This window comes from Salmo salar, chromosome ssa01 (assembly GCF_905237065.1).
Source record: "Salmo salar chromosome ssa01, Ssal_v3.1, whole genome shotgun sequence".
In the NCBI taxonomy this organism is placed as follows: Eukaryota; Metazoa; Chordata; class Actinopteri; order Salmoniformes; family Salmonidae; genus Salmo; species Salmo salar.
In genome coordinates this window covers 125,268,048-125,292,132 of record NC_059442.1, presented here as the reverse complement: position 1 = coordinate 125,292,132, position 24,085 = coordinate 125,268,048, and the positions used below count along the sequence as shown (strand labels likewise).

At 41.6% G+C, this 24,085-nt stretch overlaps 1 protein-coding gene across 1 annotated transcript in view; it reads left to right on the top strand.

Annotated features, from left to right (window-relative positions):
• LOC106561544 (protein FAM163B) overlaps positions 1-16,245 on the top strand; it is a 38,040-nt gene extending 21,795 nt beyond the window's left edge. The window contains exons 2-3 of the mRNA XM_014125622.2: positions 12,470-12,585; positions 14,145-16,245. Coding sequence (XP_013981097.1) covers positions 12,493-12,585; positions 14,145-14,546 — 495 coding nt within the window. The 5' untranslated portion in view covers positions 12,470-12,492 and the 3' untranslated portion in view covers positions 14,547-16,245. The remainder of the gene's footprint in view (positions 1-12,469; positions 12,586-14,144) is intronic.
• Positions 16,246-24,085: the final 7,840 nt, after the last annotated feature.

Below are 24,085 nucleotides of genomic sequence, written 5' to 3'. Positions count from 1 at the left end.
GGTCAGTGCTATTGGTCTGTAACTATCAGCACATGGAGGGTCCTTACCAGGCTTTACAAAAGGTAATATTACCGGACGTTTCCAACCAGAAGCTATACCCCCTCACTACAAAACGTATTAAATAATCTCAAGAGAACATGTATGACCTCATCAGGTAGATGAGCGGGGTGGCAGGTAGCCTGGTGGTTAGAGCGTTGGGCCAATAACCGAAAGGTTGCTAGATCGAATCCTCTGAGCTGACAAGGTAAAGATCTGTTGTTCTGGCCCCTGAACAAGGCAGTTCCTAGGCCGTCATTGTAAATAAGAATTTGTTCTTAACTGACTTGCCTAGTTAAAAAAATTAAACAATTTAAAAAAGATGCTTAAACATTACTTAGCACAACTGATTATGACCTGAGGCTGTATATCCACAGCCTATTAAGGCTGAACGCATCTCATGTATAGTGAAACCAGCCTCCAAAGAAGAGTCAACAGTATCCCTTTTCTTATACACATGAACATTCCAAATCTCACACCTGCATTGCTTATGTACTGCATCCAAAATAACCCCACTATGTACCCTAGCAAATGTCTTCCCAACAAGTCAGTTTTTTCTTCATCAGTTAGGGTCTTTTATTGACCCACAACCAAAACTGTAATTCGAGTGGACTTGCTTCTTCCAGTAATCTTCTTCAATATAGACCATACATCCCACAGCTCAGTACCCCTGCCTATTTTAGAGCAGAACTGTCTCCATGCATTGCTCTTGACAGACGTAATGACCCTATGTACTAAAGCTCTCTTCCTTTCAAAATCAACTAGATTTTTCGGAGTCATATTCCTCTGTAAGCCCTATATCTTTCTCGAATAGCCGCAGTGCACTCTTCAGTCCAACAAGGAACCATCTTCTTTTCCTCACCCACTTCACTCACTGGTACATATGAATTCGCAGCACTCAAAATCAGAGAGATCACAGGGGCAGCACAAACATCAACCGGCCTCTCTAAAGACAACTCTCCAACAGATTTTTAAGCAATGATCACCAAACTTTTCCCAGTCTGCTTTATGAAAGCACTATCTTCTGAACGGTACCCTATCTGGAATAGTAACATCAAGGTTCACGGTACACAAAATCAGGAAATGATCCAACAGAATCATTCATTACATTCCATTCACACATAGATGCAATAGAGTTAGAAGCCATTGTGAGGTCCAGGCAGTATGTAACCCCTCTAACAACATCAACTCTTGTACCACATCCATCGTTAAGACATACTGATGCTCTTGTTTCCATCCTATCTTCCACAATAGTATCATTAGCATCTGTATGTGTGCTTCCCCATAAACTATTCTGTGCATTAAAGCCGCCGCACCATATCTCTTGATGTTTCACCAAACATTGCTACAGATAGTTGACGACAAGGGTTGTAATTTGTTTTTAAACTTAATGTTACTACTTGGACTGTAGATTTCCACCATCACACATTCATATTCAGATGGGACAGGTATATTATGATATACAAGACCTTCCCTTATGAATGTAGCACAACCACCCACCCTGTCCAATTGATCTATCAGATCTGATTGAGCAATAACCAGGAATAATAAAATCAAGATGTGGTCTAAGCCATGTTTCTTGAACACATCACATCTGGTTTGATCTCAAATTCTAGATGGCGATGGACTGAGAGATCAGCCAATTAAAACCAGCGATTGTTTCGTATGCTCCTGCTATAGACTAATTGCCCGACGCTATAGACTAACTGAATTCTTCCACTGCTCTATCGTTGGCTACATAATTCAGTCTGAGACTACAATCGTTGAAGTAGATTGTGGCGATGTCAAAATGAGGGGTGTTGTACAGAGCAAAATCATCAGCGATTGGATCATCTCTAACCAATCAGAGTATCAAAGCTAATGATGAATAAAATGAGTTTTCCTGGGTAGCCAGGAAAATAGACTAACCTAACGTAGCAGCCGTAGAAAGATGCCTGAGCGGAGTTCCCACTTCAGTTTTTCCAGGGGAAAGCCAAATGCCAGCGTTTTCTGGCGAATCCGCATAGGCTAGCTAGAGACTTCCAGTCAAGTCCCGTTCTGAGGCGCCGTGAAACCAGACGGTTCATCAGAGAGAGAGACAGCCGTTGGATGATATTAGGTTGTCACCGTTAAAAATAAAGAACGTTATAGGAGGAGTGAGAACACTTCTAGTTAATTATTTGATTTCTCTGAGCTAGCTTGTTGAATCAGCCCCTGTGGTAGTATCCCTATTTCCCGGTGCGTGTCTTTCACCTCCCCGTGTATTCGCTCTCTCTCTCCCTTTTCAACTTTATGATGGTCGAAAGTAATTGGCAAGACTCCTATTGTGGTTTGTGCCATGTTTCATTAACGTACCAACTTATTCCTTCCGACCCACTGTCTGTGTGTGTTAGAGCTAGAACTACTGTATGTCAGTTTGGGTGTAGAAGAGAGTGAGAAAGAGGGATAGAGAGAGGGGAGGAGAAGGAGGGGGAGAGAGAGGTGTGTGTGTGTGTGTGTGTGTGTGCCTATTGTCTGTTTTTGAGTGTGTCTCTGTCTCTGTACCACTGTGTGTACCTGTGAGCATGTCTGCATTGTGTGTGTGTGTACTGTACACAACACCACCCCTAACATCTGTTATTCCATAAGACACACAGGAGCTGAGCCAACAAGATTTCTCCATTGTTGAACAATGGTGTGTCTCCTGTAGTTTGTGGCAGGACACTCCTTATGTTTTTCTGCTTACACGCCTTCCAGTGTGTCTGTGGTAAATAATTAACGCGGCACGTCGTGTTACGGCAACACATCTCTCACACACTATCATTAGGTCATCCCTAGGGGACACTAGGGGTTCGGCCTCCACAGCGCTGTGGCTCTCCTTGCGCGTGCACGTGAGTTTGTGTGATTATGGCACATACTGTACATGTGCTAAATTACCCAAACCCCCACGGACCAGGAAAATCTGATCAGACCCACTACTCACAGAAGACTGAGGGAAAAGGTATTTGCATTGGTAGCTTCCTCAATCTTCTGTGAGTGGGAGTCTGATCAGATTTTCTTGGTCTGTGTGAGGTTTGGGTAATTTAGCACCCGCAACATAATTAGCCACAGGTCAGAGTATAAGGGCACAGGGTGAGACCCAGATGCAGACACGGGAGGCAGATGGTTCGAGTCTCTGATATTTACTAGTATCCAAGGGGCAGGGAAGAGAATGGTCGTGGACAGGCAAAAGATCATAACAAGGTCAGAGTCCAGGAGGTACAGAGTGGCAGGCAGGCTCGAGGTCAGGGCAGGTAGTATGGTCAGGCAGGTGGGTTCAGAGTGAAGGCAGGCAAGGGTCAAAACCGGGAGGACTAGAAAAAAAACGGCGAAAAGGAAAAAGCAGGCGCACGGAGTAACGTGCTAGTTGACTTGACAAAACAAGACGAACTGCGCACATACAGACAGAAAACACAGGTATAAATACCCAGGGGATAATGGGGAAGATGGTTGACAAGCACAAGGACAGGTGAAACAGATCAGGGTGTGACACAGAGGTTAAACCTATCAGTCCTGAGACCCCAGGACTTTAATTTATCTGCATGTCCAGCCCTTATATTTAGCCTCACAATGAAGTGTTTTACCATCTTCTTTTCAGGACAACCAGGACTATAAGTAGAACACAAAACAATTTGACATAAATAGTTGCATTCATGAGTTTTATTGACAAATTTCACTAACAAAAGTAAGGTCTGCCAAAACAAAAACCTGATAAAAATGAATTTATATGAATGCTGTAAGTATAGAAATGGTTTGCTCACTGGGAAATGTGATAACTGTGTGGAGTTTGGAGTTAAGGGATATGCCCGAGAAGTCAGTGTTTGGAGAAAATATTGGCACGGGTGTTGTTTCGGCCCATTTGCCATATATTTTTCAACTGTGCTGTGATGCTTCACAAAAGTGCTGAACCTTTCTATTCTCATAGTTTCTACAGATTGTAAATTAAAGATAAACATTTTTGCTAAAATAATATTACATTATTGATAGATTGACTGACTTTTTAAATCACCCAGTATTGCTATCTGCAGTGTTAGTTCTAGGTAAATGTTGCAATTCTTCAGCCATTCCTGGACCTGTGACCAAAAACGAACTACCTATGGGCAGTACCAAAATAAATGATCTAATGACTCTGCCTCCTTGCAGAAAAATCTGCAGAGCTCGGAAGATTGTATCCCACATATATATAACATTCTATTGGTTGCAAGAATTTTTTATAATAATTTAAATGTAAATCCAGGTTGCATCACATCCGGCCATGATTGGGAATCCCATAAGGCGGTGCACAATTGGCCCAGCGTCGTCCGGGTTTGGCTGTCATTGAAAATAATAATTTGTTCTTAACTGACTTGCCTAGTTAAAAAAAGGTTAAATAAAAAATGCATAAAAAATAGAATAAAAATGTATTTTTGTGTTTTGAATCAGGCGTTGTATCATAAACCATTCATAGACCATGTGCCATGGAATCGGTACATCGAAAATCTCTTCTGAACTATTTTGCAATTTATATGGCACAGCTGTCAATGTTTTGGTCCTTAAATGAAACTAGTATGTATTTTTATTTATCACAACTTTCTTGAACCAGTTTTGGTCTTTAATGCAGGGCCGACAGACAAGTTCCTTACTTTTCCCCCTTCCACTTGCCTCTTCTATTTTTGTGGTAATGCTGCCATTAGTTGGTTGTAATTTTGGGTAGAGCAGACATTTCCACAAGTCTGTGCTAGCTGCATGAGTGACATAATTCTACCAGTCCTATTTATGATATCATTTACAAAGATTATACCTTTTTTATCGAAAAATACTTATTTTTTATTAATTAGTATATTTGAGTTTAACTATAATATTTTTTGTATTATTTGTTCTGTCTTTTCAGTTGGATTAAACTGAAATTGCAACCTATGGCTTGTTTAAAAAATAACAATATTTTGGAGATGATTTAGTTTTCAAATAACCGAAAGTGACCGGTTGTAATCTGAATACAGAGGAAAAATGCCATTCTTCAACATGGGGTGATACATTCTTACTAATTTACTAAAGAACCATTTTGGATTTAAGTATAACATTTGTATGACTGATGCCTTTAGTGAGAGGTCTAATGCTTTAATATTTAATAATTTCTGCACTACGAATTCATATTTATTATATAAATAGCCCCTTTTAATTTTGTCTGGCTTGCCATTCCAAACAAAATTGAATATCTTTTGCTCATATAATTTAAAAAGCAGGTCGCTAGGTGTAGGCAAAACCATTAGCAATAGGTAAACCGTGATATGACTAAAAAGTTAATCAGGGTGATTTTTCCAAAAATAGACAGGTATTTTCCTTTCCATGGTAGCAAGATCTTATCTATTTTTGCAAACTTTTTATTAAAATTTATTAGAGTGAGATCATTTCTTTCTTGTCGGGATATGTATACTGAATATGTCCACATACCCATCAGACCATTTTATTGGTAAATAACACGGTAATGTAAAAGTTGCGTTTATTTTGTGATCCAATATGTAATATAGTACACTTTGGTTTAAATCCAGAGAGGTTAGAAAAATTATCTAGATCCTCTATGAGGCTGTGGAGGGATTCTAATTGTTTTTAAACCATGGATTTCTAATCCCTTAACCTGTTTAGGATAGGGGGCAGTATTTTCACGGCCGGATAAAAAACGTACCCGATTTAATCTGGTTATTACTCCTGCCCAGAAACTAGAATATGCATATAATTGTTTGATTTGGATAGAAAGCACCCTAAAGTTTCTAAAACTGTTTGAATGGTGTCTGTGAGTATAACAGAACTCAAATGGCAGGCCAAAACCTGAGAAGATTCTGTACAGGAAGTACCCTGTCTGACCATTTCTTGGCCTTCTTTGCCATCTCTATCCAAAACAGAGGATCTCTGCTGTAACGTGACACTTTCTAAGGCTCCCATAGGCTCTCAGAAGGCGCCAGAACGTTGAATGATGACTCTGCAGTCTCTGGCTGAAAAACAGTAGCGCATTTGGATAGTGGTCGATTTGAGAACAATGAGACGGGTGTGCGCGTGCACATGAAGAGTCCATTTTACATTTTCAGTCTTTGAACGAAAACAACAACTCCCGGTCGGAATATTATCGCTATTTTACAAGAGAAAAATCGCATAAAAATTGATTTTAAACAGCGTTTGACATGCTTCGAAGTACGGTAATGGAATATTTTGACATTTTTTGTCACGAAACGCGCCGGTGCGTCACCCTTCGTTACCCTGTGGATAGTGTCTTGAACGCACGAACAAAACGCCGCTATTTGGATATAACAATGGATTATTTGGAACCAAACCAACATTTGTTGTTGAAGTAGAAGTCCTGGGAGTGCATTCTGATGAAGAACAGCAAAGGTAATCCAATTTTTCTTATAGTAAATCTGAGTTTGGTGAGTACCAAACTTGGTGGGTGTCAAAATAGCTAGCCTGTGATGGCCGGGCTATCTACTCAGAATATTGCAAAATGTGCTTTCACCGAAAAGCTATTTTAAAATCGGACACCGCGATTGCATAAAGGAGTTCTGTATCTATAATTCTTAAAATAATTGTTATATTTTTTGTGAACGTTTATCGTGAGTAATTTAGTAAATTCACCAGAAGTGTTCGGTGGGAATGCTAGTTCTGAACGTCACATGCTAATGTAAAAAGCTGGTTTTTGATATAAATATGAACTTGATTGAACAAAACATGCATCTATTGTATAACATAATGTCCTAGGAGTGTCATCTGATGAAGATCATCAAAGGTTAGTGCTGCATTTAGCTGTGGTTTTGGTTTTTGTGACATTATATGCTAGCTTGAAAAATGGGTGTCTGATTATTTCTGGCTGGGTACTCTCCTGACATAATCTAATATTTTGCTTTCGTTATAAACACTTTTTGAAATCGGACAGTGTGGTTAGATAAAGGAGAGTCTTGTCTTTAAAATGGTGTAAAATAGTCATATGTTTGAAAAATTTAAGTTTTCGGATTTTCGAGGAGTTTGTATTTCGCGCCACGCCCTATCATTGGCTATTGGAGCGGTGTTCCGCTAGTGGAACGTCTAGATGTAAGAGGTTAATATTATTGTTGGATCTAATTTTAACAGCTAACATTTCAATGGCAATAATAAATAGATATGCTGATAGTGGACAACCTTGTTTTACTCCTCTTAACAGTTGAAAACTTTCTGAGATGTAGCCATTATTTACTATTTTACATCTAGCTTTACTATACATAACTTTAACCCATTTTATAAGTGATTCTCAAAAATTGAAACTTTCCAGGCATTTATATATGAACTCCAGCCGTACTTTATCAAAAGCCTTTTCAAAGTAAGCTATGAAAACCAGGCCTGGATTCCCCGATATTTCATAGTATTCTATTGTTTCCAGTACTTGTCCTATATTATCTCCAATGTATCGTCCATGTAAAAAACCTGTCTGATTAGAATGAATAATATCCGACAAAACCTTTTCAATTGTATGCGCTAAGCATTTAGCTAGAATTTCTGCATCACAACACTGAAGTGTAAGAGGCCTCCAATGTTTTAAATGGACTGGATCTTTATATATACCACTTGGATCCTGTTTCAATAATAATGAAATCAGACCTTCTTGTTGCGTGTCTGATAATCTTCTGTTAATGAGTGGTTAAAACATGCTAATAATGGTTAAAACATGCTAAGGAGTGGTTAAAACATGCTAATAATGGTCCTCTGAGTATATCAAAAAACGTTTGGTATACTTCCACTGGTATGCCATCCAGCCCTGGAGTTTTCCCGGACTTTAATTGCATCATGAAGTTCCTCCTCTATAATTTGGCCTTCACATGAGTCTTTCTGTACAGATGTTCATTTTACATTGTTAATAGGAAAATAATCCATACAATTAGCTTCGGTTAGTGGAGATGGAGGAGACTGAAGGGAAAACATTAACTGCTTCGGGATCGGTGTCCCAGCCAGAGGACGGTTGAGCTAACGTAGGCTAATGTGATTAGCATGAAGTTGTAAGTAACAAGAACATTTCCCAGGACATAGACATATCTAATATTGGCAGATAGAATAACAAGAATTTAAGCTAACTGCACTGTCCAATTTACAGTAGCTATTACAGTGAACGAATACCATGCTATTGTTTGAGGAGAGTGCACAATTTTGAACATGAAAAGTTATTAATAAACAAATTAGGCACATTTGGGCAGTCTTGATACAAAATGTTGAACAGAAATGCAATGGTTCATTGGATCAGTCTAAAACATTGCACATACACTGCTGCCATCTGGTGGCCAAAATCTAAATTGCACCTGGGCTGGAATAATACATTATGGCCTTTCTCTTGCATTTCAAAGATGATGGTACAAAAAAATACAAATGAACGGTTGTTTTTTTTCTATGTATTATCTTTACCAGATCTATTGTGTTATATTCTCCTACATGCCTTTCACATTTCCACAAACTTCAAAGTGTTTCCTTTCAAATGGTACCAATAACATGCATATCCTTGCTTAACCTCTATGGGCTAGGCGGGACGAATTCGTCCCACCTACGTAACAGCCACTTTAAGCCTGTGGCGCGATTTTCAAAACCTTAAAAATCCTATTACTTCAATTTCTCAAACATATGACTATTTCACAGCTATTTAAAGACAAGACTCTCGTTAATCTAACCACACTGTCCGATTTCAAAAAGGCTTTACAACGAAAGCAAAACATTAGATTATGTCAGCAGAGTACCAAGCCAGAAATAATCAGACACCCATTTTTCAAGCTAGCATATAATGTCACATAAACCCAGAAGACAGCTAAATGCAGTACTAACCTTTGATGATCTTCATCAGATGACAACCCTAGGACATTATGTTATACAATACATGCATGTTTTGTTCAATCAAGTTCATATTTATATCAAAAACCAGCTTTTTACATTAGCATGTGACGTTCAGAACTAGCATACTTCCGGAGGAATTCGCTAACATTTTACTAAATTACTCACGATAAACGTTCACAAAAAGCATAACAATTATTTTAAGAATTATAGATACAGACCTCCTCTATGCACTCGATATGTCCGATTTTAAAATAGCTTTTTGGTGAAAGCACATTTTGCAATATTCTAAGTACATAGCCCAGGCATCACGGGCTAGCTATTTAGACACCCGGCAAGTTTAGCACTCACCATAATCATATTTACTATTATAAAAGTTTGATTACCTTTTGTTGTCTTCGTCAGAATGCACTCCCAGGACTGCTACTTCAATAACAAATGTTGGTTTGGTCCAAAATAATCCATCGTTATATCCGAATAGCGGCGTTTTGTTTGTGCGTCCCAGACACTATCTGAAATGGTAAATCAGGGTCGTGCGCATGGCGCAATTCGTGACAAAAAAAATCTAAATATTCCATTACCGTACTTCGAGGCATGTCAACCGCTGTTTAAAATCCATTTTTATGCCATTTTTCTCGTAAAAAAGCGATAATATTCCGACCGGGAATGTCCATTTAGCTAAACTGAGGAAAGTAAACAAAGCTTTCGGTCGACGCGGGCACGCGCCTGAGTCTCACAGTACTGTAACCAGCCACTACCCAAACGCGCTACTTTGTTTCAGCCAGAGCCTGCAAAGCCACGATTCAGCTTTTTGCCGCCTTCTGAGACCCTATGGCAGCCGTAGGAAGTGTCACGGGACAGCTAAGATCCTCACTCTTCAATAAACAGAGACAAGAAGAACGACACCTTGTCAGACAGGCCACTTCCTGCCTGAAACCTTGTCAGGTTTTTGCCTGCCAAATGAGTTCTGTTATACTCACAGACACCATTCAAACAGTTTTAGAAACTTTAGGGTGTTTTCTATCCATATGTAATAAGTATATGCATATTCTAGTTACTGGGTAGGAGTGGTAACCAGATTAAATCGGGTACGTTTTTTATCCAGCCGTGTCAATACTGCCCCCTATCCTAAATAGGTTTTAAGGGCCTGAGCTACAGGCAGTTAGATTTGGGCATTCTATGCGAAAATGGAAAAAATGGGCGGATCCTTAAGAGGATCCTTAAAGTACTTTACTTCCTCTTTCAAATTATAATTCGGTGAATCATGAGTGACTCCATCATTTGTAACAAGTTTCAGTGAAAAGTTTTTGGTAGCATTTCTATGTTGAAGATTGAAAAATAATTGGTCTGCATTTTTCCCAATATTCCATCCAGTTAGCTTTATTTTTATAATAAATTACACTGGATCTTTCTTGAATAAGTTCCTCCCCTTTTTGTTTTTCCTCTAACTTACTCTGAACCTCTATGGTACAGTTTTTATTGCTATCTATCTGTACTGTTAGTTCTTCAATTTTCTTTGTTAATATGGACTCTCTTCACCTAAATTGCTTTTGTTTTATAGATGAGCACTGAATTGCATGGCCTCTAAAGGCACATTTAAAAGTGTCCCATACAAAAACGGGATCTGCTGTACTTGTGTTATGTAGGAAAAAGTAAGTTATAAATTCTTCTGTCCTAGTTAAAAACAAGTTATCATCCAGTAGGCTTCGATTAAATTTCCAATACCCTCACCCACGTGGAAATTCTGTCAGAGTAATATATATACCAATTATGTGATGGTCCGACCGCATTCTGTCCCCTCTCATCACTTTTTTAACTTTTGGTGCCAGAGAGAATGACATAAGAAAGTAATCAAGCTTGATTGAGCCTCCGCCATGTATATCTCACTAGGTCTGGGTATTTAAGCCTGCATATATCCACTAATTCCAATATATCCATGACATTCATGATTTCCTTAAGTGCCTGAGGGTGATAGTTTGTAGTGTGATTTCCTTTACGGTCCATAGAGGTATTTAAAACCGTATTAAAATCTCCCAATCACTTGTGTTAGCAGGCAATCTCAACGCTGTGCGTTACAGGGAAGACCACCTCCTCCCTCATGTGGTACCCTTCCTGCAGGCTCATCCTGACATGGTCCTCCAGCATGACAATGCCACCAGCCATACTGCTCGTTCTGTGTGTGATTTCCTGCAAGACAGGAATGTCAGTGTTCTGCCATGGCCAGCGAAGAGCCCAGATCTCAATCCCATTGAGCATGTCTGGGACCTGTTGGATTGGAGGGTGAGGGCTAGGGCCATTCCCCCCAGAAATGTCCGGGAACTGGCAGGTGCATTGGTGGAAGAGTGGGATAACATCTCAAAGCAAGAACTGGCAAATCTGGTGCAGTCCATGAGGAGGAGATGCACTGCAGTACTTAATGCATCTGGTGGACCCCCCCCCCTACCCCCCCAGCTGAGTTTAGAATCTTCTTCTGAATGGCCTGGACAAAGGTCACTGCCAAAGAGGCTCTCAGTTTTGATTAAAATACTTGTCAGCGCTTCTGTTTTCATTTGTCTCTGTATTGACCTCTATGTAAGGTTCGGGGTTCAGGGGTCATCCATCCCTGACTGCCCAGTGGACCCTGACTTAGTCCTCGTCACACTCATATAATATATTATGTCATAGAGGTTGTGACCTTACTCCCACACAGCTCCCTCTCATCCTCTCTGTTAAGAACACATCACTTTGCTGCTCCATCTCTTCATCCATCTATCCTCAAACCTCTCTCTCTTGCTCTCTCTCGCTCTCCATCCCTCAGTTCCATCTGGCTCTCCATCCATCTCTCCTCAAACCTCTACCTCTTTCTCTCCATCTCTTTTCCCCGGGCGCCAAAGACATGGATGTCGATTATGGCAGCCCGCTGCACCTCTCTGATTCAGAGGGGTTGGGTTAAATGCAGAAGACACATTTCAGTTGAATGCATTCAGTTGTACAACTGACTAGGTATCCCCCTTTCCCTTTCCTATCTCTTTTATGAACTGGTCCCTCTACTCTCATCTCTGCATCGCTCTCCTCAAAACCTTTCCACCCATCCTCTCCCTCTCCTTTTATTTTATCTTTCCATCTTTCCGTCCTACCAACCAACCTCACCGCACAGCTTATATTGACCTTCTTTCTTTATATCACGCTGTCTTCCCATCTCTCCTCCCTTCCCTCTCTATCACTCCTCTCAATCGCTCTACGCTCTGTCTTTCCACTTATACCTCTTTGCCCTCCGTCTCACTCTATTCATCTCCCTTCAATCTCCCCATCTCTCCCTCCCTCCCCTTTCATCCCATTTCTTTCATCCTTCTCTCTATCTGTCCCTCCACGACTCATTCTCCTGTTTCTTTATCTCCTCTATCTGTGTTTCAAGCAGTGAGACAAAGTCTAGATTATGTATAGGAAGGATAATTCAATGAGCGTTACTGGGGATGACACAGAGTTAATCCACTTAATGAACACAATGCACTCTCTCTCTCGCTCTACCTCGTTATCTATCTCTTCACCCTTTCTGTCCCTCTATCTCTTTTTCCATTCTCTCTCTCTCTCTCTCTCTCTCTCTCAATTATCCCCCCCCTCCTCTTTCATTCTTTCTATTCTGTAGGCTGTTGATGGAGAGGATTTCGAATGACAGCCGGGACAGTGGTCATCACAGGCGGTATTTTAGCTACAGTTATCTTACTGTGCATCATCGCAGTACTGTGTTACTGTAGGCTGCAGGTAAGCCCCTCCTACAACCCTCTAGTCCTCTCTTCATTGTGGTCAGACCATGTGCTGTCACTGAACCGTTACTGTCACAATAAGCATCAAGTCACTCTATACCTCTGATTGAGACCTCTGACTGGGTGCTTAATAATCTGCGTCAGTAAAACTGAAAGCCAAAAACAAAAAGGCATGGCACACCATGTAATTCAATCTAAACTTGAAAAGCCTTTATTTAGTTTCCTTTAGCACTGACGCGCTTCAGCAAACATGTCTTCATCAAGATGTGCCCCTCTGGACTGTTCCCCTCTTCTCCGAGGTCAGACTATGTGGTACAGGAAGCTCCACGTCACAATCACCACACACTCCGTAAGCAGTTAGACATCACAACATCACACACCCTTTGTATATTCAAGCTGCACATACAGACTTGGATATGTTCCCCCTCGCACAGCTTGCTGGATGAGTGTTTCTCAGAGCGTTCAGAACTCTCTCACTAGACTACATGTTTTGATGCAGAAGGGTTCTTTGGTTCTGGAATATCTGATGTTTTGTGATCATCAAACCTTCAGTGTGTAGATAGAACTGGGTAGGGGAGAGTGGGATAACTTGAGACAAGATGTACAATGTAGTGTATAAAGGCTGTGTAGAGAACTGAGCAGGGGAGAGTGGGGTAAATTTGGCCACTTTTTACATTATAAGGTATAAAGACTTAGTGTGTTTAACTGGGTAGGGGAGAGTGGGGTAAATTTGGCCACTTTTTACATTATAAGGTATAAAGACTTAGTGTGTTTAACTGGGTAGGGGAGAGTGGGGGTATGTTTGGAACCTTACTTAAATTATAGTGTAAAACCTGGTAGGGGAGAGTGGGGTGTGTTGAGAATTTTTTTCTCCATTACAATGTATTACCATAAGACAGTAAGTGGGTCAGAAAGAGATGACATTTAATTAACTAACCATCCATTCCTATTCTATTCAGCTAAAAGATAGACACCCAGCTCCTTTTCTCAGAGTCATGTTAGTGTAATTGTATAAATACTAGGTTAATCTCCCATCTCTCTCTCATGCATGCTTACTCTCTTTTCCAGACTCCCTCTCAGTGTAATGCTGTGTAATAGCTCAATGTAATGTTTGGTAACAGCTTACCAAACTTCAATGTGTGCCACATGAGACGGTTTCATAAAGGCAGCATAGATTTAAAACAGGCCTGCCATCTCATTCAAGTACTATAGCTGTACATTTTAATGGATTGCTCTTTGTATCATCTCCTGAATGTTTTGTTTCTCTTCAATTATTGTTTCTCTTCATGTTGGTAATGGACTTTCCAAAAGAGACTTTTAAGTCTTAAAGTATTTGACACTCTTGTTTGACCCAGGTTGGTCACAGATCAAATAGACCTAAAACTTTTTTTTATTCTTTGTGATAGACATGCTGCGATTATTAATGTCCTTATCTCCTCAGTCTCCCCTCTTTCCCTCTCTCTGACCTTATTAATGCTGTACGAAGTAGAAGATGTCTTATTCTCAAGGATATGCAGTGAATATTGAAGTTCTCCTCGTTTCTTGTCTCCCTGACAGTATTATTGCTGTAAGAAGGAGGAGTCGGAGTCGGAGGAGGAGGAGCCCGACTTCGCTGTGACGTCCCGCCTCCCGCCTGTACACTCCAATCACAACATTGTGGCGGCGTCGGCCGCCGCCTCCAATCCCAACGGCCCCGCCCTCTTCACACCGCCGTTGGCGCGTAAACTGACGCGCTCGCAGACATTCTGCCCGTCGTGCACGCACCATGAGCTGCCCTTCTACCTGCAGCACCCGGACGGACTGCGGAACGGCGGCGACCGCATCAGCTACCGCAGTGTCCAGCAACATGACCTGGACCTGCCCTTAGAAATGCCCAGCTACCACAAACTCAACCTGACCCGGTCGGTCACTATGAAGGACATGTTCAACCGCAGCTGCAGCATCAGCACTGACGTTTAGCGGCATTAGCGCCACCCGGTGGCATTGAGGACTCATGGAAATCGATGGATAATACAATGGGGACAGATAGTGGGACTGTGATTCTCCCATGAACCTCGGTCTTACTCTCAGTTATAACCACACATTAACTGGTGAAAAGATAAATCTGCGAGTTTGTCCTCTCCTCATTCTGCTTGGTCTGTGGTACAGTAGGAGGTTGACCCTGAAATACCATAGAGTTTCTACACTGTCTGGACTCATACTGTTGGATTACCCTAAACCTAAACCACCTTCTGGTTTAAATCCACCAAATCAACTCTACCTTTAAATAACCAAAAAAACAGACTTTGTGTAGTTGCTGCTAAAGAAACCAAGAAACCATGGTGATAAGGAGGAGAGTTATGGAGGCTACTCGCACTAGTGTGTCTCTCCACCAATCTCCAGCCTGATCACCAGAAAGGGGCCGGAGCAGATCACATCCCAAGTTATGGATTATTCATCCATCGCATCATGGTTTGGAAATTGAGGAAGAGAGGAGGAACAACATGTCAAAGACCATAAAAATGTAGGAGATAAAAGGCTTGTGTTGGAAAGTAGGGGGTGGAGTCCTCTGCTCTGTTTTCTACATGCAGTTTTTTGGGGGGAGAGAGAGAGCCGTGTTGCTACGAGAGCATTAGAGACTTGCTGCTTCTCATGGAAGACCAACCAGTGGTGATGGCTTGATCTTTTCTTGTACATAAAGCAGGAGATTGGGATTCTGTTCTTAATCTCAATGTGGATTAAGTTAGGATGAGAGGTGTGTGTTTTACATACGAAGGAAGTGATATATGGAAATAATCCTAGCCAGCACTGTACACAACACGTTATCCTACTTTTTTAGACTCTAATTGGGTTGCAATAACATTAAAAGGACATTAAAGGGGGGCGTTTAAGTTAAGTTATTTATTAATGTGATTTACCAAACAGAATGTGTCCAGGGTTGGCTTAACCCGTTGGGATAAACAAGCTAAGTGGGTTTTGAAAATAGTTGTCCTTTTTTTAAGTTTTACTTCAGTCGTTATCATTACTGAATATTGTGAAACAGCATCTATGCTATTCATGTCTGATGAGTGCTGAAAAACCATACAGACGAGAAAAAAAAAGATATTTTATACACTTTATTATGTAATTTATGGTTATCTTGTTCACTGGAGTTTCAAATCGTGGTATTTTCACCGGATTCCTTGTGTTGTCTAAAATCTGAGATCCATAGGCTAATAAATCTAAACAACGTTTTGTGGTTTATCTTCATTCGATTGGATTGGACTTGGTTTAGCTCCCTCTCCACTCGCCTTGTTGGACTAGAAGGATGAACTCGGCACTCGATTTAGAGGCCTGGGAGAGTATGATCGTTCTCTCTGAGCTCTGCAAGCAGGACTGAAGGAAGCACTGTGCTCTGTGCACAGTATAGTCAGGATGGGGATGGAGAGACTGGGGTTGTGTTTTTATGCCCACGGGCCACTCTTTCTATCAGATTATTTACTGCAGAGATTAAATCAGAGTGAATGTGGGGTGGGGGCTGGAATCTGATTGGCTCCCTTATGTTGTTGTCCTGTCACTCCATCTGTATTGGATGCTTTGCCTCTTTCTTCTTCTTCTTCCTTTTACCACCACCAGTTGACTAGCGAACACGGTTGTTGTTTTGTTTGTTTATCCCAGCAAATTAAACAATTTGTCCGAACGGTATGGGCCTTTTTATTTAGTTTATCTATTCTTGCATCATGTGCATTCATGCAAACAAACACACAGACACGCATACAGTGCATTCGGAAAGTATTCAGACCCCTACACTTTTCCCATATTTTGTTACGTTACAGCCGTATTCTAAAAGGGCTTAAATATTATTTTTACACACAAATCTACACAAAATACCCCATAATGATGAAGCGAAAACAGGTTTTGAGACATTTTTGCAAATATATAATTTTCTTTTGAACAGAAATACCTTATTTCCGTAAGTATTCAGATCCTTTGCTATGAGACTCGAAATAGAGCTCAGGTGCTTCCTGTTTCTATTGATCATCCTTGAGATGTTTCTACAACTTGATTGGAGTCCACCTGTGGTAAATTCAATTGATTGGAAAGGCACCCACCTGTCTATATAAGGTCCCACAGTTGACAGTGCATGTCAGAGCAAAAACCAAGTCATGAGGTCGAAATAATTGTCCGTAGAGCTCCGGGACAGGATTGTGTCGAAGCACAGATCTGGGAAAGGGTACCAAAAAATGGCTGCAGCATTGAAGTTCCCCAAGAACACAGTGGCCTCCATAAATCTTAAATGGAAGAAGTTTGGAACCACCAAGACTCTTCCTAGAGCTGGACCCCAGGCCAAACTGAGCAATCGGTAGAGAAGGGCCTTGGTCAGGGAGGTGGCCTAGAACCCGATGGTCACGCTGACAGAGCTCCAGAGTTCCTCTGTGTAGATGGGAGAACCTTCAAGAAGGACAACCATCTCAGCAGCACTTCACCAATCAGGCATTTATGGTAGAGTGCCAGACAGAAGCCACTCCTCAGTAAAAGGCACAACACAGCCCGCTTGGAGTTTGTCTAAAAGCAGCTAAAGACTCTCAGACCATGAGAAACAAGATTCTCTGGTCTGATGAAACGAAGATTGAACTCTTTGGCCTGAATGCCAAGTATCACGTCTGGAGGAAACCTGGCACCATCCCTACGGTGAAAAAGGGTGGTGGCTGGAGGATGTTTTTCAGCAGCAGGGACTGGGAGAATCGTCAGGATCGAGGGAAAGATGAACGGAGCAAAGTACAGAGAGATCCTTGATCCTTCTCCAGAGCTCTGAATGTCCTTGAGTGGCCCAGTCAGAGCCCAGACTTGATCCCGATCTAACGTCTCTGGAGAGAACTGAAAATAGCTGTGCAGCGGCGCTTCCCATCCAATCTGACAGAGCTTGAGAGGATCTGCAGAGAAAAATGGGAGAAACACCCCAAATACAGGTGTGCCAAGCTTGTACCGTCATTCCCCAAAATACTTGAGGCTGTAATCGTCAGGGAGAGGTGCTTCAACAATGTAGTAGGTAAAGGGTCTGAATACTTATGTAAATGTTTCAGTTTTTGTTTGTAATAAATTTGCTAAAATTTCTAAAAACATGTTTTTGTCATTATGTGGTATTGAGTGTAGATTGATGAGGGAAAAAAACAATTGAATCAATTTTAGAATAAGGCTGTAATGTAAAAGTGTGGAAAAAGTCAAGGGGTCTGAATACTTTCCGAATGCACTGTACATACATAAATGTATGCATACATATTATCTTTCAATATTTTCTCTTCCTTTTAAAAACTGAGCCCCACCGAAAATGTAGTGTCATAAGGAATTGTATGTGAGAGACAGATATTAAAGATGGAATCAGCGCCACTGGCCGCCCCACCACCATTGTTATTGTTTTTGTTGCGGAGTTGAGGAGCTTCGCACAGCATGCTAAGAAAATTTCAGTACATATTGTGCTCTTCTATCACACGTGCAATGATATCCGAGGGGAAAAAACTGTTTGTTGTTTACAGTAACCTCTTTGTTGTTGTAATATCGCAAAAGGACGTGGTTGTTTCACCATTAAGGATTCCAGGTTTAAGTACATGATTATATTACATTTATTTTAACTTTTATTATTATTATTATTTTTACAGTATTGGTGTTCTTTGCGGAACTACAGTATTGCTTTTTTTCAGTATTTGCATTTTATGATACACTTTCGTTGTTTCCAGCTCTCTATGGTAAAACATGTTTCTGTCATTGTTTCAACTGTATGACTAAGGAACACATGGTTACTAATAAAAGTTTGTGAAAATCTATAGTATTTTATGTGCATCTCTACAGTAGTTGTTACAACGAAAGCAAATATACATTTTCTTACAATTACATTTTTGTATTTTATTTTTTAACCTTTAACCTTTATTTATCTAGGCAAGCCAGTTAAGAACCCATTTTTATTTACAGTGACGGCAATTTACTATGGACATGGCTAAGGACCTCCCCCTAAAGACCTCCTCAAATCTTATTTACTCAGAGTTATACAACATCACATATTCATCAGCATCAATTATAATGTCCATTGAGTTATGAAATATGGAGTAAACAGTTACTGTAATTGACATCAAAGATGACAGACATTGGATGGATATATAAATGCATATAAAACAAGTCACTTCCTAACTAGTTGAAGACCAGTGATGGGAAACATGGCCTCATGCTGCTACAAGTGTGATGGAGAAATCTCCTAAAAACTCAGGGTGTACTCTGTAAAGACCACAGCTATAAAGTCTCTTTCCAGTGCTACAGTCACACCTCTTTGAGATGATAGTGATGAAAATAAAATGTTTTTTTTCTGGAAATGACTCTGACATGACAATGAATCTGAGACATATTTTGCTGATAAAGCATTGAGTCAGGATAGTGTGGGGTGTTTCACACAGTAAAACGGATGATGCGATTTCAGAGGGAACTGCAATTACTCATAGGATGACTCAACCCTGGTTCATGTAAGAATTAAATAGACCTACCACAATGGACAGACAGGACACCAATTATGTCATTGTCTCCTTTTTGTCTTTTTGTCACAGAGGTAAAAAAGTACCTTATAATGCATCCACATTGTTCTGCTATGACCAATAATTTGACATATTCAAACGACTGTAATCAGATTTTGTCACTGAGACTGTTATAAAGACATTATTCACTGTAACTTAAAGCTAGATTCTTTAGTTGTAAATGAACCCTCTACTGCACACATTTGTGACCGACTGCCTTGATTCAGGCTTATGTAGCAACATTTGAAATTGTGTTTTTTACATTGGATAAAAGCAGACACAGAGTTATAAAATGGTATATAATTTGAGGAACAATGGGAAAGTAATTCTGCTTTGAAAGTTGAAAAACTTGTAACCTCATTTTTGAGAAAAAGGCCTTTTAATGTTTTGGTACCTACTGGAGAGCTCTTCTTTGTCTACACCCATTCAGCATCGTTCACACCCTCTTAAACTTTAGCCGCCACCCAAACTCTGACCATTTTATACGTCCTAGCAGAGCTGGTTAGGCTGTTTTCATGTTATCCAGAGCGTTGGTGACTGTAACTGTGCTGCTGGGAACAATTGAATTACTTTTTTTGCCAACGTTTACTGACATTGGCCATATTCAATGGGTGTTGAGTGTTCGTAAATTCATCAGTTATTCTGCGCTCTGGCACACTCAGACGAGAGTGCTCTGAAATCGGAGTAGATGTTCAGAGTGAATTTACGAACGCAGCCAAAATGGTTACTTGCATAGTGGAGTCTTTTGTTAAGACATGTAGCTAGCTAGCTAGGTAAACCATGAACCATAATCCCAACTCATTACGTTACTACCCTGTATGAATCTGCAGGTAACTAACCAACCAGGTTCAACGTTAAATAGCTAACATTAGGCTATAACTAGCCAAGAAAATGGCTTTGAGATACGAATAATAAGATCATACACATAACGTTAGCAAGCAAGCCAGCTACATTTTAGTTTTTTTCTTTGAAAACAATATTCCATCCTATTTTTTTTGTTGGAAGATAATGTTTCAATAATAATTAAAAAAAATAAAAAATCTTGAAGAACATAACTTATATTTCCTCAGGAACTTAGTTCAACTGTCGTACCCCATCACAACCCAAAATATAAGCTTGTTTCATTTACTCTGTTTGTTAACAATGTAAATGTAAACCCCCATTGTATACAGTGCATTCGGAAAAGCATTCAGACCCCTTCACTTTTGTTGTTCTAAAAAATCTATTTTTTAAATCGTCATCAATCTACACACAATACTCCATAATGAGAGGAAAACACAGGATTTTTAGGAATGTTTGCAAATGTGTATATATATACAAAAACTGAAATATCACATTTACATAAGTATTCAGACCCTTAACTTAGTACTTTGTTAAAGCACCTTTGTCAGTGCTTACAGCCTCGAGTCTTCTTGGGTATAACGCTACAAGCTTGACACATCTGTATTTGGGGAGTTTCTCCCATTCTTTTCTGCAGATCCTCAAGCTCTGTCAGATTGGACGGGGAGTGTAGCTATTTTCAGGTCTCTCCAGATATGTTTGAGATCGGGTTCAAGTCCGGGCTCTGGCTTGGCCACTCAAGGACATTCAGAGACTCCGTTCATCTTTCCCTCAAGCCTGACTAGTCTCCCGGTCCCTGACGCTGAAAAGATCCCCACAGCATGATGCTGCCATCACCATGCTTCACCGTAGGGATGGTATTGACCAGGTGATTTGCTGTGCCAGGTTTCCTCCAGACGCTTGGCATTCATGCCATTCAGGTTCAATCGGACCAGAGATTCTTGTTTCTCATGATCTGTTTCTCATGGGTGGCTTTTGGCAAAATCCAAGCAGGCTGTCATGTGCCTTTTACTGAGATGTGGCTTACGTCTGGCCACTCTAAATCAAATCAAATCAAATTTTATTGGTCACATACACATATTTAGCAGATGTTATTGTGGGTGTTGCGAAATTCTTGTGTTCCTAGCTCCAACAATGCAGTAACATCTAACAATACACACAAATCTAAAAGTAAAATAATGGAATTAAGAAACATATAAATATTAGGACGAGCATTGTCGGAGTTGTCATGCCTTGATCTGTTTCACCTATCTTTGTGCTTGTCGCTATAGTCCCGCGGCTACACCCCCGGAAGCCGAGACCTTTCCCCCCCGCTCCAAGATCATTAACCCCTCTGCCGCCCTGTACCCTCCGTATACTTCCTACCTTTCCTGTGTCTAGAATTAAAACCATGTCTCACAGCCCTTTGACTCCTGAAGGTTCGACTAGGGGCAGGAGATTCCAGTACCTGGTTGACTGGGAGGGTTATTGCCCAGAGGAGAGGTGCTGGGTCTCTGCTAAGGACATCCTGGACCCAGGCCTCATCTCTGAGTTCCAGCGCCGGCACCCCGCTCAACCAGCTATGCGCCCAGTAGGACGCGAGGTGGCGTCCCTAGAGGTGGCGTCACGCCCTGATCTGTTTCCCCTGTCCTTCCTGTCTCCACCCCACTCCAGGTGTCTCCCATTATCCCCTGTTTATTTATACCTGTGTTCTCTGCTTGTCTGATGCCAGTTTGTTTTGTTCGGAGAACCTACCAGCGTTTTGTTTCCATGCTCCAGCCTATTGCTTGCTCCTGTTTTCTAGTTTCCCAGTTCTAACCATTCTGCCTACCCTGAGCCTGCCTATCGTCCTGTACCTTTGCCCCACTACTCTGGATTACCAACCTCTGCCTGACCTGACCCTGAGCCTGCCTGCTGTCCTGTACCTTTACACCCTCTCTGGACTATTGACCCCTGCCTGCCTTGACCTGTCGTTTGCCTGCCCCTTTTGTAATAAACATTGTTACAGTCTGCATCTGGGTCTTACCTTATAACTTGATAGGAGTGGCATTGACTAAAATACAATAGAATAGAATACATTATATACACATGACATGACTAAAGCGGTATTTAAACATTACTAAAGTGACTAGTGTTCCATTATTAATAAAGTGACCAGTGATTCCATGTCTATGTATATAGGGCAGAAGCCTCTAAGATTCAGAGTTGAGTAACAAAGTGGTAGCCGGCTAGTGATGGCTATTTAACAGTCTGATGGTCTTCAGATAGAAGCTGTTTTACAGTCTCTCGGCCCCAGCTTTGATGCACCTGTACTGAACTCGCCTTCTGGATGATAGTGGGGTGAACAGGCCATGGCTCGGGTGGTTGATGTCCTTGATGATCTTTTTGGCCTTCCTGTGACATCGGGTGCTGTAGGTGTCCTGGAGGACAGGCAGTGTGCCCCCGGGAATGCTTTGTGCAGACCACCCTGTCGAGAGCTCTGCGGTTGCAGGCTGTGCAGTTGCCGTACCAGGCGATGATACAGCCCGACAGGATGCTCTCAATTGTGCATCTGTGAAAGTTTGAGGGTCTTAGGGGCCAAGCCAAATTTCTTCAGCCTCCTGATGTTGAAGAGGCGCTGTTTAGCCATCTTCACCACGTTGTTTGTGTAGGTGGACCATTTCAGATCATCAGCCGAGGAACTTGAAGCTTTCCACCTTCTCCGTCAATGTGGATGGGGCGACCTCCCTCTGCTTTTTCCTGAAGTCCACGATCAGCTCTTTCGTTTTGTTGACGTTGAGGGTTATTTTCCTGGCACCACTCTGCCAGGGCTCTCGCCTCCTCCCTGCAGGCTGCCTCGTCATTGTTAGCAATCAGGCATACTATTGTTGTGTCATCTGCAAACTTGACGATTGAGTTGGGGGTGTGTGTGGCCACGCAGTCATGGGTGAACAGGGAGTACAGGAGTGGGTGAACACGCATCCTTGTTGGGCCCCTGTGTTGAGGACCAGTGAAGTGGAGGTATTGTTTCCTACCTTCACCACCTGGGGGCGGTTAGTCAGGAAGTCCAGGACTCAGTTGCACAGGGTGGAGTTCAGACCCAGGACCCCGAGCTTAATGATGCGCTTGTGCACAATATCTAAGGAAGTCTTGAGCCATTGCTTGCCTGAGGTAAAGTTTCTCGTGATAAGCTGTAGACCACGTTACCTACTGAGAGAGTTTTCATCAATATTCTTGGTTGCTGTTTACATACCACCACAGTCAGAGGCTGGCACTAAGATAGCATTGAATGAGCTGTATTCCGCCATAAGCAAACAAGAAAACACTCACCAGAGGGGGCACTCCTAGTAGCCGGGACTTTAATGCAGGGAAACTTAAATCAGTTTAACCAGATTTCTAACAGCATGTTAAATGTGCCACCAGAGGGAAAAGAACTCTGGACCATCTATACTCCACACACAGAGATGCATACAAAGCTCTCCCTTGCCCTCCATTTGGCAAATCTGACCATAACTCCATCCTCCTGATTCCTGCATACAACCAAAAATTAAAGCAGGAAGCACCAGTGACTAGATCAATAAAAAAGTGGTCAGATGAAGCAGATGCTAAGCTACAGGACTGTTTTGATAGCACAGACTGGAATATGTTTCGGGATTCCTCCAATGGCATTGAGGAGTACACCACATCTGTCATTGGCTTCATCAATAAGTGCACCGATGACGTCGTCCCCACAGTGACCGTACGTACATACCCCAACTACAAGCCATGGATTACAGGCAGCATCCGCACTGAGCTAAAGGCTAGAGCTGCCACTTTCAGAGAGCGGGACTCTACACTGGAAGCTTATGAGATATCCCGCTATGCCCTCCGACGAAGCATCAAACAGGCAAAGCATCAATACCGGACTAAGATGGAGTCGTACCACACCAGTTCTGATGCTTGTCGGATGTGGCAGGGTCTGCAAACCATTACAGACTACAAAGCACAGCCTAGAGCTGCCCAGTGACACAAGCCTACCGGACAAGCTAAACTACTTCTATGCTCGCTTCGAGGCAAATAACACTGAAACATGCACCAGCTGTACCGGAAGACTGTGTGATCACCCTCTTCACAGCCGATGTGAGTAAGACCTTTAGACAGGTCAACATTCACAAGGCCGCAGGGCCAGATGTATTACCAGGACGT